The sequence below is a fragment of the Kryptolebias marmoratus genome, linkage group LG9, assembly GCF_001649575.2.
Source record: "Kryptolebias marmoratus isolate JLee-2015 linkage group LG9, ASM164957v2, whole genome shotgun sequence".
NCBI classification, from domain to species: Eukaryota; Metazoa; Chordata; class Actinopteri; order Cyprinodontiformes; family Rivulidae; genus Kryptolebias; species Kryptolebias marmoratus.
The window spans coordinates 26,214,721-26,230,733 of NC_051438.1; the positions used below are offsets into that span (position 1 = coordinate 26,214,721).

At 46.0% G+C, this 16,013-nt stretch overlaps 1 protein-coding gene across 14 annotated transcripts in view; it reads left to right on the forward strand.

Moving 5' to 3' along the window:
- The window catches only part of rapgef2 (Rap guanine nucleotide exchange factor (GEF) 2), a 95,457-nt gene extending 79,500 nt beyond the window's left edge, over nt 1-15,957 (forward strand). For 6 of the 14 annotated variants that reach the window (XM_037977319.1, XM_037977321.1, XM_037977324.1 and 3 more), the window contains 22 exons: nt 384-520; nt 1,556-1,714; nt 2,265-2,417; nt 2,504-2,668; nt 3,212-3,319; nt 3,403-3,606; nt 4,769-4,877; nt 4,983-5,259; nt 5,465-5,622; nt 6,275-6,289; nt 6,622-6,862; nt 7,084-7,467; nt 7,593-7,804; nt 8,391-8,514; nt 8,952-8,975; nt 10,304-10,527; nt 11,064-11,231; nt 11,629-11,778; nt 12,193-12,394; nt 12,495-12,991; nt 13,125-13,485; nt 14,176-15,957. In XM_037977319.1, coding sequence (XP_037833247.1) covers nt 384-520; nt 1,556-1,714; nt 2,265-2,417; nt 2,504-2,668; nt 3,212-3,319; nt 3,403-3,606; nt 4,769-4,877; nt 4,983-5,259; nt 5,465-5,622; nt 6,275-6,289; nt 6,622-6,862; nt 7,084-7,467; nt 7,593-7,804; nt 8,391-8,514; nt 8,952-8,975; nt 10,304-10,527; nt 11,064-11,231; nt 11,629-11,778; nt 12,193-12,394; nt 12,495-12,991; nt 13,125-13,474 — 4,061 coding nt within the window. In that variant the 3' untranslated portion in view covers nt 13,475-13,485; nt 14,176-15,957. The remainder of the gene's footprint in view (nt 1-383; nt 521-1,555; nt 1,715-2,264; nt 2,418-2,503; nt 2,669-3,211; nt 3,320-3,402; nt 3,607-4,768; nt 4,878-4,982; nt 5,260-5,464; nt 5,623-6,274; nt 6,290-6,621; nt 6,863-7,083; nt 7,468-7,592; nt 7,805-8,390; nt 8,515-8,951; nt 8,976-10,303; nt 10,528-11,063; nt 11,232-11,628; nt 11,779-12,192; nt 12,395-12,494; nt 12,992-13,124; nt 13,486-14,175) is intronic. The other 8 variants (XM_037977320.1, XM_037977323.1, XM_037977328.1 and 5 more) reach the window with 6 other exon arrangements.
- Nucleotides 15,958-16,013: the final 56 nt, after the last annotated feature.

Genomic DNA, 16,013 nt, shown 5'->3' on the forward strand with positions numbered 1-16,013 from the left:
CTTTGGTTAGCATGTAGACTTTGGTTAGCATGTTGACTTTGGCATGTCAGCAGTGTTTTTTTTTTTTTTGTCTTATCAAGAATTGGTTTGAATTTGATCCACCATAACACCCCTCCTGGTGTGGCTCCTGTCCAGCAGCTCTTTAAACTCACTCTAAGCTCACTTAGTGATTTGTCAGCCGTTCTTTTTGGCTCACCTCAAAGTTTTTATCAATAGAATTGATATTTGGCTTAGTGTTCTCCCCATAATGATTTCTTCTCTTGGCTACGTAATGATGATGGTGTTGATCTGTTTTTAAACTTGGCCTCCAGCTTCTGCCCCTTATTTTGGCCTTTGAGTGTTTTCGTCCTTAATTTCTCTGATTTTTTTTGTCCCTCTCACAGAGCAATTACTGGAGTTCATGCATCAGCTGCCAGCGTTTGCCAACATGACCATGTCGGTGAGGAGGGAACTCTGCGCCGTAATGGTCTTCGCTGTGGTCGAACGCGCCGGCACCATCGTTCTCAACGATGGAGAGGAGGTGTGTATCCAAAAAGCCATGCACACATAATCCTGTCTGGTCTTATATTGAATTGTTTTCATTCTTTTTGTGTCTCTGCCTCTCAGGGAACTGAACCTTATTCTCACCTCCACACACCAACAAATCTTTTCTTTTTTTAGTTTTATGTTTTTTTCTGCTCTATTAAACCTGAATGGCTGACATCACTTATCGCTGGGTGCTTCTAGCATCCCTTAGGCACCCAGAGCTGGACTCACTTAGTGTTTCTCTTTCTCTCAGGTCAAGACATGACATTCAATTTGAAAGAGGACGATTTGCTTATTTTTCACTAAAATGCGCTTTAACAAAAGAATATTTGTGTCCGAGGTCTGGCTTCAGCAGTAAATGAACGCTTTAAGGGAATTCGGGTTCACTGAGCGCATTTCTTCTGTGTGTGAGCCCACAAAATGTCAGTTTTCAGGAATATTTTATTTTAATTTTAAAATCAGCAGGCTTTTATTTAAAGGAAAACAAGTACTAGTAACAATACTTAAATAACAAAAAAAAGGGTTCTCCTGAATTATATCAGACGGTGCAGTTTGAAAGTGTTTACTTCAGTAGTTTTCCAGATTTATTGATATGTAATTTTGAAATGCAGGTATGCGTTCAATGTAAACAAAGCACCAACAAATCTGAGCATAAATATGTTCAAACGCAACAAAATTGTCAGATTTCTCCATCTCTAATGGCTCTTCTGTGGACGTCTCTGTTGTTGACCCGTTTTCAGTCACTTTGGTTGTTTCTGTAGGTAAACAAACACACCTGGTAGTTGGCAACTTTTCACATATTTTGCTTAAAACTTTTTTCATTTAAGGACTCATTAACCATCAGTTAATTGTGAGGATTTATGTTTTTACTTCATGATTTTTATTCACAGGTCTGTATGACTTTACGATGAGGACCTATAAAATGTGTTGTTCTTTTTGCAGGATTGTTCAGATGTTTGTTTTAGTTTCTCTTTTTATGATTTTTCTTCTCTAAACATCTAACTGCTGCGTTTGTGTGTTCCTGTTCCAGCTGGACTCATGGTCGGTGATCTTAAACGGCTCCGTGGAGGTGACGTACCCCGACGGCCGGACGGAGATCCTGTGTATGGGGAATAGTTTCGGGGTGTCACCAACCATGGAGAAGGAGTACATGAAAGGTGTCATGAAGACCAAGGTGGACGACTGCCAGGTGGGAACCCCGTTTTCACCGTCCCGTTCGCTTTGAACCCATCTGCTTGTGTCAAGAAGTCCATTTCCTTCGCATCTTGGTGTTAAAAAGCAGCAGGAGTCCTGTCATCTTCTGTTATTAAAGCCCGCTGTGACCCACTTGTGCTGAAAGGGTTTCCACGTCATTTAAGGCAGTATCAGCCCTTTACATGTGGGGCATTTTAAAAGACAATGAGCCATCTTGTGCAAGAAGATCACACTGTTTGCATCTCGTGTTTAATGAGATAATGTACTGAACAGTGAAAGTTTGCACGCTGAAATGTGGGAAGATTTCCAGTCTCTAACTGGAGCTCATCAGAACATCGTTGCTGCTAATTATCTGTCTGGGAAACAGTAGCTTAGCATTAGTTAAAATCTGGTTTTTGTTGCACTAACAGCTTCATCCAGTGGCAAAAATATCACAAACATTTAAACATATCAATGTAAAACTGATATTTGTTATTTTACTTCCAAGATTTGCTTAAATTTGTGCCTAAAGTTAAATTTTTTCTGTGTTTTCTTTTATGTTTCAGTTTGTGTGTATAGCCCAGCAGGACTACTGCTGCATCCTCAACCAGGTGGAGAAGAATATGCAGAAGGTAGAGGAGGAAGGAGAGATCGTTATGGTGAAGGAACACCGTGAACTGGACCGGACCGGCACCAGGAAAGGACACATCGTCATCAAGGTGACAAACCAGCAGCCATTCGTTTGCAGCCATTAAAATCTTACGAGAAAGCCTTTTTTTTATAATAATATCATGTCAAACGTCAGGGCACACCAGAGCGCCTCACCATGCACCTGGTGGAGGAGCACTCAGTCGTGGACCCTACCTACATCGAGGACTTCCTGTTGACCTACAGGACCTTCCTCTCCAGCCCCATGGTCGTGGGCAAAAAGCTCCTGGAGTGGTTTCACGACCCCAGTCTCAGGGACAAGGTACGGGCAGCAGGCCTGCAGGAAATGCCTCTTTATCATTTATTTAATATGATTATTATTAACTACTCCTTCATACTTTGTGCTTTTTTACCCAATCACATATCAAAACACTCAGCTTAACTGGAAACAGTGTGCTACGACTTTTAGTATTTGTAACTTTTATGCTTTTTGAAATATTTAACTTTATTTAGAAAAAGAAATCATTTCTTAAAAAACATTGTTTTCTAAAATCTTCTCCAGCAAACCTGCTCTGCTCCTTTTAGCTACTGTCTTGGTAATTTAATCTTTTAGCTATGGTTTCACTGATTTCAGCTACAGTCTTAATGACTTTTAGCTTCTGTTCTGATTGTTTTATTTTTAACAGTTTATTCTCTGACAAATTTCAGCCAATTCACTACTTTAAATATCAGTGAGATGAGCATCCAGTCCTAATATGCAAACATGTAGACACATTTGGATGTTTAGCTTTAGTCTGCAGACATTTTGGGGTCGGGTGGAGGCTGCTAGAGCAGAACCCTGGATGCTGACCTGTGGTTTCTGCAGGTTACACGGGTAGTCTTGCTGTGGGTAAACAATCACTTCAATGACTTTGAGGGAGACCCCGCCATGACTCACTTTCTGGAGGAGTTTGAAAACAACCTGGAGAAAGAAGTAAGCATCTGGACACAGGTTCACCACATGTAGGGGAGGAGAAATATTCTGATTTGTGTCTTTGTTTATTTCTTCTCCTTCAGAAAATGTGTGGGCACCTCAGACTGTTAAATATAGCGTGTGCTGCTAAAGCCAAGCCGCGGCTGGTGACGCTGACCAAGCCGTCCAGGGACTCTCCTCTGGCCTTCAGCCTCCTCGGAGGGCAGGAAAAAGGTTTCTCCATCTTCATCAATGCCGTGGAGCCAGGCAGCAAGGCAGCAGAAGCCGGCCTTAAGCGTGGAGATCAGGTAACTTTTACTGGAGGAGACATTGTTGAAGCAAACAATCAAACAGTGTTTGATTTTTTTTTTATAATGTAACTATTTCTGGAGTTTATTTACCCTCCCAGCAAGCTCAAAAGTTAATTTATTTCTGTTGGGGCTGTGAAGAAAAATCAGTCCAGTCGGGCACGCAGGCCAGCGCTCAAATTGATCTTTTTTTCCAGTTGAAGCTCATTTTTGTTGTGAAATTGGTTTTGCATTTGGATCTAACTAGCATTAAAGGGGTCCTTTTGAGAAGACTTAAATTGAACTTGCCAGTAGCCGCGGGCGCCCTGTGTTGACTTTCTCCTCACAACTTCTCAGCCATTTTCACACTCTGCAGGCTTCTCAGCTTTGAGCAAAGTCTCTTAATCCTTGAAACCATCTCGAGAGTGTCTGGACGTGAGTTAAGCCCTCTTGACTCCAAACATCCCCTGCAGCTGTTTCCCCAAAAGGAAGCAGAGGCGCTGACTTCTCCCGCGCCACTCGCACCTTCCACGTTTTACTGCTTCAGTCAGTCCTCCTTTCTTCAGGGAACACTAATTCAGAGCTTTAGTGCTAAACTGAGTTATTTGTCATGGAGCCATACAGACCTGAGCTCCGTGGCTCTGTAAGGAGGTGCCTACAGACCTCGTAGCACAGTGGGTTTGAAACTTTTCATGCCGTGCCTCCTTTTGGAGGATTTCAAGGTCCCCCCTTTGTCCACCTCCGTCAAACACCAACATTTCCCTTCGTCAGAAACCGATAAAACCGAATATTGAAATGAAAGAACAATAGGAGTGGTCACGCCAACTCCCTGGAACGACCCTGCGCCCTTCCTGGGGGACACGCCCCTCAATTTGAGAACCGCCAGCAGAAAGAGACGTGTGCTTTTTGCATTGCTGTTAAAGCCGACTTCCTCTTTCAACAAAGAGGAAGTGGCAGACAGGTTTAAAGATTGTTTTAATGCAAATATCCAACATTTCCCAGCCATGGTGGCTTTTTACGGTTAACACAAAAACATTTGCTGAATCAAATGTGGTACCTGTTCAAAGTTTTTTCCTTTTTTTTTTTCTTGATATTAAACATTTTGTGCACAGATATGACATTATCTCTGTATTCTTCCAGTCCCACCGGTGCAAACCTTTAAACTGCAGCTGATTTTTTGCAGATCTTGGAGGTCAATGGGCAGAACTTTGAAAATGTCCAGCTCTGCAAAGCCAACGAGATTCTTAAGAACAACACCCACTTGTCTATAACTGTGAAGACAAATCTTTTAGGTAATTATCATCATATGCCACTGACTCAAACACAGTTGAACCCTTCCATTTTTAGTCTTTAGAAGGTTTATAGCTCATCTGCTTTACTTTCCTATTTTCATTCAGTGTTCAAGGAGCTGCTAACGCGGCCAGAACACGAGCACGACTTGGACGTGGATGAGGACCATGACAGGAAGAACGGGGCGCCCCACCTGCCGAAGATCGGGGACATCAAGAAGGCCAGCCGCTACTCCATACCGGACCTGGCGGTGGACGTGGAGCAGGTCATGGGCCTGGAGAAAGCCAGCAAGAAGGCCAAGACCAACACAGTCGGAGGGCGCAACAAACTGAAAAAGATCTTCGACAAGACGCTCACCAGCATCCTGCCCCCCAAACCTTACAAGTAATGAGACCTAATCCAACCAGCTGTTAGTCCATGATTATCAAATCTGCTTCAGATCAGTGAATTCAGCTAAAAATCACTGAGATTTAGACACATATTGTGTATTTTTCTGGTTTGTTTTGCTGCCCTCTGCCTGTGCTTGACAGAACTGCTCTCTCTCTCTGGCCCCCTTCCCTCTACCCTGCTCTCGGTCCTGTTTCCATAGTGACGTTTGCGTAGGCCAATCACAGGATGACAGCATCGTCGGGATGAAGCAGTCCAAACAGATCCCACCGGCTCTGCCGGTCAGTGGAAACCTCTCCTCGTCGAATCCAGACCTCCTGCAGTCGCACCACCGCATCCTCGACTTCAACAACCAGCCTGGTGGGTTTTTCACCTCAGAGGGGTTTAATATCAGGCTGAGATTTATTCTTCCTCTTTATTAGAAGGTTAAATGACTTCCTGAGGTTCCAGTTAATTGTCCGTGACATATTTTAGTTAAAACCCAACAGAAATCAGGACCAAAGCTCCCCTTCGTCCTCTGCCTCAGAGCCGGTTCCTGAGCAGCTGATTTCCTGAGGTTCAGTGGTTTACTTGTTAGGTTGTTGGGAGGAAGAACGTTTTTAGGGACAGTTTGGACACTTGTTGATCTGGTCCAGGTTATTAAAACACTGCATCACAGAAACAAATGTTGTAATTTTGTCATCACCACAGCTCCATAAAGCCTCGGCCTTATTGGACGTCTAAGCTTTTATTTTTCTGAGCTTCTAGAGGCAAATTTAGAAAGATAACACTTATTTACTTTAGTTGTTTATGCCTCCAGTTGAAACTATGGAGTTTTATCCAAAAATACTATTTTCTAGTTGGAATATAAACTGCTAAAGTTGTGGAAGAATATTATTAGTTTGTTTCTGAAGTTCAGTGAAATGTAAAATTTCCGATGAGAATTTTGTGTTTATAGCAAAGCCAACAGACAGATGATTTATTATATTCAGTCCAAATTAACTTCTTTGCCTCATTTGTTTTGTTCTTTCAGTACCAGTCATACTGAGTGAGTACATTTCCCATGATTCTGCTTCTCTTTGCAAACTTTTCCCCACTTTTAGTCTTTTAATCGGTTTTTGGCATCCTGAAGTCGCTGCACTTCAGTGGGCGGACGTGTGATAAATTCAGCTTCTTATATTTTTCCTGGGTGATTTGTTTGCTCTCCTCTTGTTTCTGATCGAACAAATGAATTGTGGGGAAACAAGGTTCGAGGTTGTCTTCTTGTCTTCGAGTTTGGATGCTCAGCTTTTAAGAAATGACAACAATCAGTGATTTTATTTTAAATTAGATTTAATTAACCCGTTTATGCTCACGTCAGACATGTCATCTCATCCCCAGATATGTCGGACCAGGTGTTACGGGTCTTCAAAGCGGACCAGCAGTCTCGATACATCATGATCGGGAAAGACACGACGGCCAAAGAGGTGGTGGTCCAGGCCATCAGGGAGTTCGCCCTGACGGCGGCGGCGGAGGCGTATTCCTTATGTGAGGTGTCCGTCACGCCGGAGGGCGTCATCAAACAGAGGCGGTTACCTGATCAGCTTTCTAAGCTGGCTGACAGGATTCAGCTGAGCGGCAGGTGAGGGCATCTGAAGCACCTCCGTGTTGGAAAAAAGAAACACATTCTCGAAGGAGCAAATAACTAACAACGTTTATAATTGGCTTTTCTGTAAAGCTGACACTCAAATATATAAATGTAATCTGTTCTGACATCATTTAGCAGTAAAGTCTAACAAATAAGTGTCATAAATCACAGTTTTCTCAATGATCCAATTAAAAAACACCCTTTTCTGCCGTTAGATACTACCTAAAGAGCAACATGGAGACGGAGACGTTATGCTCAGACGAGGACGCCCAGGACCTCCTCCGAGAAGGCCAGATCTCGCTGCTGCAGCTCAGCACCGTGGAGGTGGCCACCCAGCTCTCCATGAGAGCGTTCGAACTTTTCTGCGCCATCGAGCCCACCGAATACATCGACGACCTGTTCAAGCTGCGCTCCAAGGTCGGCTCTGTCAGCCTGAAGCGCTTCGAGGAGTCCATCAACCACGAAACCTTCTGGGTGGCGACCGAGGTGGTGCGGGAGCCCAACCAGCTGAAGCGCATGAAGATCGTCAAGCACTTCATCAAGATCGCGCTGCACTGTCGGGAGTGCAAGAACTTCAACTCCATGTTCGCCATCATCAGGTACGAGAAGAAAACGATCCAGCGTTGCTTCTTTTTCCTTTGGATCGTTGCGCACCGTTTTATACTTTGATTCAAGTCCGTGGTGGAGTATTTTTCCTGTTTGACCACTCTGCGGCTCTTCACAGCGGTCTGAACTTGGCTCCAGTCTCCAGACTGAGGGGCACGTGGGAGAAGTTACCCAGCAAGTACGAGAAGCTGTTCGGGGACCTGCAGGACCTCTTTGACCCGTCTAGAAATATGGCGAAGTACAGGAACGTTCTCAACAACCAGAACCTCCAGCCACCAATCATCCCCCTGTTCCCCGTCATCAAGAAGGACCTCACCTTCCTTCACGAAGGTACGCGGCAGAAACCCTCTCCCCTGACAGCTTTAAGAAACAACGATAATTAATTAAATATACATACAGGATTTTTGACTGAAAATATGGTTAAAAGTGACAGAAAAACTAAATTTAGGCAGAATATTTCAGACATTTTACAGTAAAGACCCATAACTGACCCATAAAAAGATCATATTATCCCAAATTTGGGAGTTTTATTTAGAAGTGATGCTTAAATCTACCAACAAAATCAGCGTTTGTGTTTTTCAGTTGTGAAATAATTATAACATCTCATATTTAGGTGCGTTTAAACGTGTTTACTGCAGCAAATTTTACTGTTTGCAGCCTGAAATTCTCTGTTTTCAAATCTTTATGTCTTTTAGTTTGTATAAAGTTTATTTGCTCATGAATTCATCAATTAAATCAAACTTTACATGTAAAGGCAATTGGGTAAGCTAAGCTAACATTGCTAATTTAGCAGCTAGCTGTAGCTTTATGGTTTTGTTGTTTGTAGTTGGTCAGTTTATGCTTTCCCTGCCTCTTGTTTTTAGTTTTCTTGTGGTTAATTGGTAATTAATGTTGTTTTTATTGGCTGAACTTACAGGCAATGACTCCAAAGTGGACGGCCTGGTGAACTTTGAGAAGCTTCGGATGATTGCCAAAGAAATCCGCCATGTTGGGCGCATGGCGTCCGTCAACATGGACCCCGCCCTGATGTTTCGCACCCGGTAAGGAGACGCTGTTAAAGGAGTGTTAGACGTTGTGTTAATCAGAGCTCCTTCACCGTCCCCGTAGGACCAGTCAGCTCTGCACTGACTAACAAACTCTGCGGGGTCAGTCGGTTCAGTTTCCGCGGCACGCTTCTCCTTCAGGCAGCTGCTCCTCTTGGCGACTGTTTCCTTCCACACACTGTCGGCGTGAGGCGGGCTCCGAGCTTCTGTGGAAGTGTGTCTGTGTGTAATGATGTCGTTCCTTGGTGGAGTGTTACATTTCCTCTCTTTGGACTCTGCTGTGGTGAAAATGCTTCTCTTTGGTGATCTTAGTGGTCTTTCTGTCCTAAGCTTTTGTCTCCTCTCTTTCTCTCTCTACTTATAAACCCTTTGCCCCCCCCCCCACCTCCCCCTCCTCCCTCCACGCTTCTCTGTTCATGGCATCCACCTTCTAGGAAGAAGAAATGGAGAAGTTTAGGGTAAGTTTGGGATCCCTGTCTGTTTTCCTTCCCTGCTTCGTGCTCCACCAATCCGCCAGCTTTCATCCCGCTTCGCTTCTTTTATAAACCTTCGTTTTTATTAACCAGTTTGAGTTCCTCCCACTAATTCTGCCCGACACTAACCTCAGGATGCTGAATGTAACAAAGGTCACCTGCGCTGACATGAGGTCGCCCCTGCTGGGCTTCCGTCAGCAAATGTGACCTCCTATCATATCCAACAACATGCATGCAGTCTTTCCCTTCAGGTTTTATCTTCTATCAGTGTCCTCATTAGAAAGGGGATTTAAAGTACTTTTTTTTCCTTTTTTTACATTCTTGTGGTCGAATGGGATGTTATTGTTCATACCGAACATTTAACACAAACCATGTGGAGAGAAAATGAAACATTACTCCTCTTCAGCTCATATTTAAAATGTTGCTTCTATTTAATTCATTGTTTTGTTTGGTTGTAATTATGAGTTTTTACTCATCCACTTTTTTTTTTTATTTTTTAATAAGAAAACATCCCAAACTTGGGGTTCCTGCACAAGAAAAACATTTATTTCTTTTATGAAGATAAAAATCAGATTTTTTCTTTTTAAATAGCTGCTCAAATCTCTAAAATATTTGCCGTTTGTTTGGTTTTCTGCATCTAGAGTGATACGTAACCCTAAAAGATAAACTAGCTTTGGTATTTTATCCTGAATCAGAACAAAGTTTCACAAAGTCAACCTCATGTTGCGTTAAAAAAAACACTTTAAGACCATAAAATCTTTGTAAAAACGGGCAAGACTTTTTCCTTTTTGTCCCCAGAAGAGTCGGTTCCTGTTTCCTGAATTTACTCACAGTAAATGTTTTTACCTGGGTGTCAAAATCGGCCATAAATTGGTCGAGAAACCTGGAAGTTTAAGTCTGTTCACTGGTTCCAGGACGAAGGCCTGGTTCGTCATGTAGCTTTCTTGGCTCAGCTTCCCCCTCAGTTACTACCAGCTCTGACTCAAGCCACAGAAATGTAAACTATGACTGAGCCACACGAGTCGCCCTCTGCTGTTCTGCTGTCAGTCCTCGCCCCACCTCTCTGCTGCCTGGAATGTCTGGAATGTTTTTGAGTTCAGAGAAAAAGAAAAAGAAAAAAACCCTAAAGCTGCTCTCTGCATGTCTGAGTTAAACACCATCCTCCCTTTGTAGCCCCCTAGTGTTTAACACAGCTTTAGCCTCCAAAAAAAAATGTTTTTTTAAATCTCTCAACTCCGAAGCAATCGTTAATTATCATTCCTTCCTCTTTTAAATGTCTGTGTTTTGTCCCTGGCGCCCGGCCGGACATCCAGGTCTCTAAGTCAGGGCAGCGCCAATGCGGCCGTGCTGGACGTCAGCCAGACGGGCGGCCACAAGAAGCGGGTGCGGCGCAGCTCCTTCCTCAACGCCAAGAAGCTTTACGAGGACGCCCAGATGGCCAGGAAGGTGAAGCAGTACCTGTCCAACCTGAGCCTGGAAACGAACGAGGAGAGCCTGCAGACGCTGTCGCTGCAGTGCGAGCCCTCCATCAGTACATGTGAGAGCGAGGCACCATCATCGATTCACCTTCACACATGTAGGGAAGCAGCAGTACTTACATCTGAGTACCTGCGAGTATCAAGTATCGATACGAGTACTGATAACACTGCCTCTAATTACAAATGTAATTAATCCCAACAGGTTATTTGTGTGTTTAAAATGTGTGTTTTGGTAACGGTTTTTATTAAAAAGAACTAATATAATTATTAAACACCAACTGATGAGGAAAAGGAAAGAAACTGAGAAGTGAACGTCACGCTCCCTTAAAGTGTTTTATGAGTACAAGTACACACATGTAGTACTGGTGTCAGTATTGGTGCGTCTGTAATCAGATTCACAGCCGGCAGGCAGATGATGCTCAGGGATGAACACAGTTCAGCCCAAACTTCGGTGAACGGAGGCTCCTAACTGCAGCAAATTTACATTCATTTCCTTTAACTTTGTGTTTTTGTCCGCTCATAAGTTGGTTCTGGCTGATTTTAAAACCAGAAATTTAAAAAAACTAAACTCATGCTTCGTTTGTACGCCACCCAGTGCCCAAGAACGCCGGTGGGAAACGACCAGACACTTCCCCGGTTGTGTCCAGAGCTGCGAGTCAGCAACGAGGCCAGCTGGGCAAAGGAAACCAGGCGCTGCAGGTTCCTGCTGTGGCCCTCTACCCGTCCCGGAAGAGAGTCCCGGTCAAGGATCTGCCGCCTTTTGGTAAGAGCAAAAACATTTCCTGTCAGTCTCCTGTAAAAATAATCCTTCTTGATTCAGATTTACTTCATGAAAGGTTTATGTAACATTTAATGATGAGGAGGATGTTTTTTTAAGTCTCCCCATCCTGTTAGTAAACAGCAGAGCTGCTTTCAAAAAAAAGTTAAAAAACAAAAACAACTGGACTTCTATTCTGTAGCTGAAGACGTTTCGCTTCTCATCCGAGGAGCTTTCTCAGAGCTGCTCTCCGGAGCGTTTGTGTAAGAGTGCTGCCCCCTGCAGGTTGTCTGCCAACAATCAAACAGCAGAAAATCCCAGACAAAGCAGCCTGTCACCCCTGGGGAAAAGGGACGTGTCCCTCCTAATGATTACGTTCATTTTGGATTTCAAACATACACAGGCACGAGTTCGCCCCAGTCTCTGAAAAAGATCCTGTCTCTGTCTGAGGAGGGGAGCGACAGACACCGGAGACAGCCGGAGGACACGGTGTCCAACGCCTCCTCCCAGCTCTCCTCCCCTCCCACCTCCCCACAGAGCTCTCCCAAGAAGGGTAAGCCAATAATCCTCCCTCCCCCCAACAGCCTTCATGCTGCTTTTGTTCCTCACTGTGTGCCACACACGCCCCCTGGTGGCTGCCTGCGCTCACTGTTTTACAGCCGCCATGTCTTATCAGTAATTTGACTCCATTAAAAGGTGTTTTTGTTTATAGTTTCTTCATTTTTCAGACTTAAAAATCAGTCAGGCTTTCATTAGATAAGTTGATACATAAAAAAAAGATTTTTAAAACATTGTTTCTATCTCATTACGCTTGAACATTTCTTCACAAAGAGCTTCTGTTTTTTTTTCATTATTACACGCTCACTCTTTTGGTGGTAATAAGCTGTATCTGAGGGAATTAGTTTACAGGAAATGTAACAATAAATATCCAGAGAATGAAGCTGAGGCTGAAACGTCGTCTCTGCAGGTTACAGCCGGAGCGGCGACGCCTACTCGGACTCCGGCCACAGCGAGATCTCCTCTCGCTCCAGTCTCGTCAGTAACTCGTCTTTCGACATGGCCCAGGAGGAGAGGAGGCTCCGTCACTCTGGGGGAGTCTGTGACTCCCACATGGGGGGGCCTCGGCTGGAAAGAAGAGCCACGACGGACCCGGACCAGTACAGCCTGGGGTAGGAGGAATAAAGAGCTCTTTTATTAAGTCTTTGTTTTCTTTCTGACGAAAAGTCGACTCGATTTTCTTATTTCTGCCCTTTTTTCCTGTCGTCTCAGGTCGTACTCATCGATGCAGGACTGTCGAGGGATTTACGCCGGCTGCCCCACGGTTCTGTCCTCTCCCAGTTCAGAGGAACTGACCCAGGATCAGGGCGATCGCGTGTCCCTGGACGCTGCAGACAGCGGGCGCGGCTCCTGGACTTCCTGCTCCTCTGGTTCCCACGACAACATCCAGACCATGCAGCAGGGACGCAGCTGGGAGACTCTGTCCTTCGGAGGGGGGAGCGGGGGGCTCCCTTCGGGACAGGAGGCCTTAATGGGGGGTCCTGCTGCTCTGTGGGCAGCGCAGGCCCGGGGCAGCTGGGCCTCGGCCAGTTCCTCCTCATCCTCAGCGGCGTACTGGGGGGAGGACTCGGAGGGAGACACCGGCACGATTAAGAGGAGAGGAGGGAAGGACGTCAACGCCGACCCGGAGACGAGTAGCATCACATCCACCGGGTCGGAGGAGGCCAAGCAGCTGGGCCGGCCGTCTCCGTCACCCATCACTGCTGGGGGTAAAGGCCTTATTTGGGAGTGGGTGGTGCTGTCTGGTGTTGACTGGGTGAACAGGAGCCGGACGGACCGACAGAAATTTTAAAACATTTTCTCCATCAGGTTTTGTCATCATGTTGTGTTTTTGTCACTTAGCTCGAAAGGAGGGCCGTTTCCGCGAGCCCCCGCCGACCCCGCCCGGCTACACCGCCCTGACCATCTCTGACATCACGGACGGGCAGCACCCGCCTTCGTCCACCCCCACGCCCACAGCGACCCACTCGAGCCGCCGGCCGCCGGACTACACCACGGCCCTGCAGCGCTCGCGCATGGTCACCCAGTCGCCCGACTCCCACCAGGCCCACCAGGCGGCCAAGCACCGGGCGGGGGGCCTCCACCGCACCCGCTCCCCGGCCGAGGACCAGGAGCCCGAGGAGGAAGAGGAGGGTGAGTCCTTGTCCTCCAAACTAGTGGCTCAGCACACGCCTCGGACTCCCCGACCGTGAGGGGTTAACAGGCAGGTAAAAACTCCTTTATCAGGCTGCCCCCTCCTCTCCAAAGAGCCTGCATGTTTACCGGGACACACAGGACTGCAGCATCCCTGCAGCATCCCTGCACACTCTAACTCACAGAATGTCATCCTGCATGAGTCAGACGCTCACTTCTTCTGCTCTTCTCCCTCACCTTTCACACACTTCGTCAGGAAGCACCACCTAGAGGAGTCACCATAACCTGCACCGTGTTCCTCTTCAGTAAACACCCAGACAGCTCAGTTATAAAACGATATCCCAAGCTTTGAACGTCTCACAGCGTTCTGCAGAGCTACAGAAACATGGCCGCCCCCCTGAGCACATCCGTGTTTGTTTCTCACGTTTGTAGTTGTAATAAAATTTGCTCCGTTTGTCAAAATTCCACCCAAAGCTTCGTACTTCGGCTGTTTGAGTCCAGAGTTAAGATTTCATAAGAAAACAACGTTTAATCCATCAAATGAACACATAATCACATCGAACTGAAGGAGAAAAGTCCTGCAGCTTCTGTGCTGAAACAATAAAACTGTCAGAAGTCCGTTTTGTAACCCTGGAGCTTGTGGTGGAATAATTCTGAAGTCAGGAAATGAGTTTAAATGAATATAAAATGGTAATAAAAGGAAACTTTAACAGAGTTTAAACCTAAATCTTTGTGTGTTTCTGTCTGTTTGTCTCCACAGAGGACGAACAGGTGTCTGCAGTCTGAGGGACATCGTGGACGTCTTTTTGCAGTAACTTGAAGCGCCCCCCCCCACACACACACACACACACACACACACACACCTTCAGGGTCCGGGGTTCAGGGTCTGGGGTGGGCAGGACTAAAGACTCGTCATCGCCTGGCTCGTCTCCCTCCCCTGCCTTAAAGCATCATGGGGGGTTTGGTGACCCTGCATGCAACAAAACATAAAATACTGTGAAGAAAAGATGGGGAGAAGGTCGAAGGTCTGGCACTTTGGACAACTTTTAAACAAACAAACAAACTCCAGAAACAGAAACTGAGTGGGATAAGGGGTCGAGCTGATGTCGCTCCTCCCCCCTCCTCCCTCCTCCCTCCCCCACCGGTTGACGCCGCAGCATCCAGCTCCATCTGCACTTTCTCATTTTCTACTTTCTGAAACAAACGAACGATGAGTCCAGACTGTCGTCGAAGGCAGAGAGAGACGGCGGGTGACAGCTTCCCACCTGGTTTCTGTTTCTTGTTTTGTTCTTTAAATTATTGCACTCTTGGGAGGGGGAGGAGGAGGAAGGGGGGGCGCTTCGGTTCTGTGCCGGGGCCGACAGCGAGTGTTTGAACTCTGAATCCAGTATTAATTCACGTTCACGTGAAAGTTTATCAATGCATCTGAAACAGGAAGCTAGGAGGAGATCCAACACACACACTTTACGTGTCAGGACATACATGAACACACAGTTTGAGTCTAATTGAAGCACTTTTAGCACAATCTTCGATGTTTGGCTTGAATACCAGGGTAGAACTCAACCATATCTTTAAGCCCGAGCTTTTCTGCTTTTCTCTTAGTCCTCTTCTCATCCTACCAACCAAGACAAGTACTGTTTTGACCTTTAGGTGATATATATATATTTAAAAAAAGCACAATGAGTGAAAATAAGTGTAAATCAAATTGTTCTCCTGAAACCCAAGTAGACTGAAGCCTGAAACGTCTGAGCACCACGAGGGACGGAGCGCCTGCCTCGGTTCAGGTTGGGTCTCACTGGGCTGCGATTGGCCGACTCGTTTGTAGAAAACGGTCAGATTTTCCGCTGTGGTCGCCCTGAATCCTCAGTGTTTGGGACCAGATGAGCAGCGGGCCGTGAGGCCGTGTTTTGAGCAGGCGGTTTCTGAAAATCACAGCCTGTTTTTTGTTGGTCTCTGCTGCCGCCCTGCTGGTCATTTGTCCTGGAGGGGCCGTTAAAGGACACAGAACGTCAGAGAATGACCGCTGACATATCAAAGTTCAATCTGTTTTTTTGGGGGGGTTATTATAAATTCCAGCTCCAGCACTCTTGAGACGAGTTGGAGACACCGACAACAAAGTCCAGGAGGGTTTGAGACGCCCGCCCCGACTCCCCGACTTCTCTGAACGCGTTGAAAACTCGAGCACCGGGTTCGCTGCGGACGCCACGAGACGTTCCGGTCCCAGCTGAGTGAGATATCAGGAGCACCTTCAGAAGGTGTCCGTGTTTCCCCTGACAGGTCCCGTAGCATCGACTGACTCCGAATTTGGCTTTTTGTTTTTCTCGTGACTGTCCAAGCGCCTTAAGACGTCGTGGTTGTGTTCCCGTCTTCAAACAGTCCATCCCCTTGTTTCCGGAGCAGAAATGAATCAAACCGCAGTGGACTGAATTGCCTTATTTGAGAATTCCTTTTTTGTTTTTTGTTTTTTTTTTAAAGCTGAAGACTGAGAGCGAGACGAGGTGTGGCTCCAGGAGGCGCCGTCGTTCCGTCTCTTTTCCCAGCTGCTCCAAACATCAGCTCTCCGGATGCTGGACGGATATCACAGTTACCTGCGTCCGC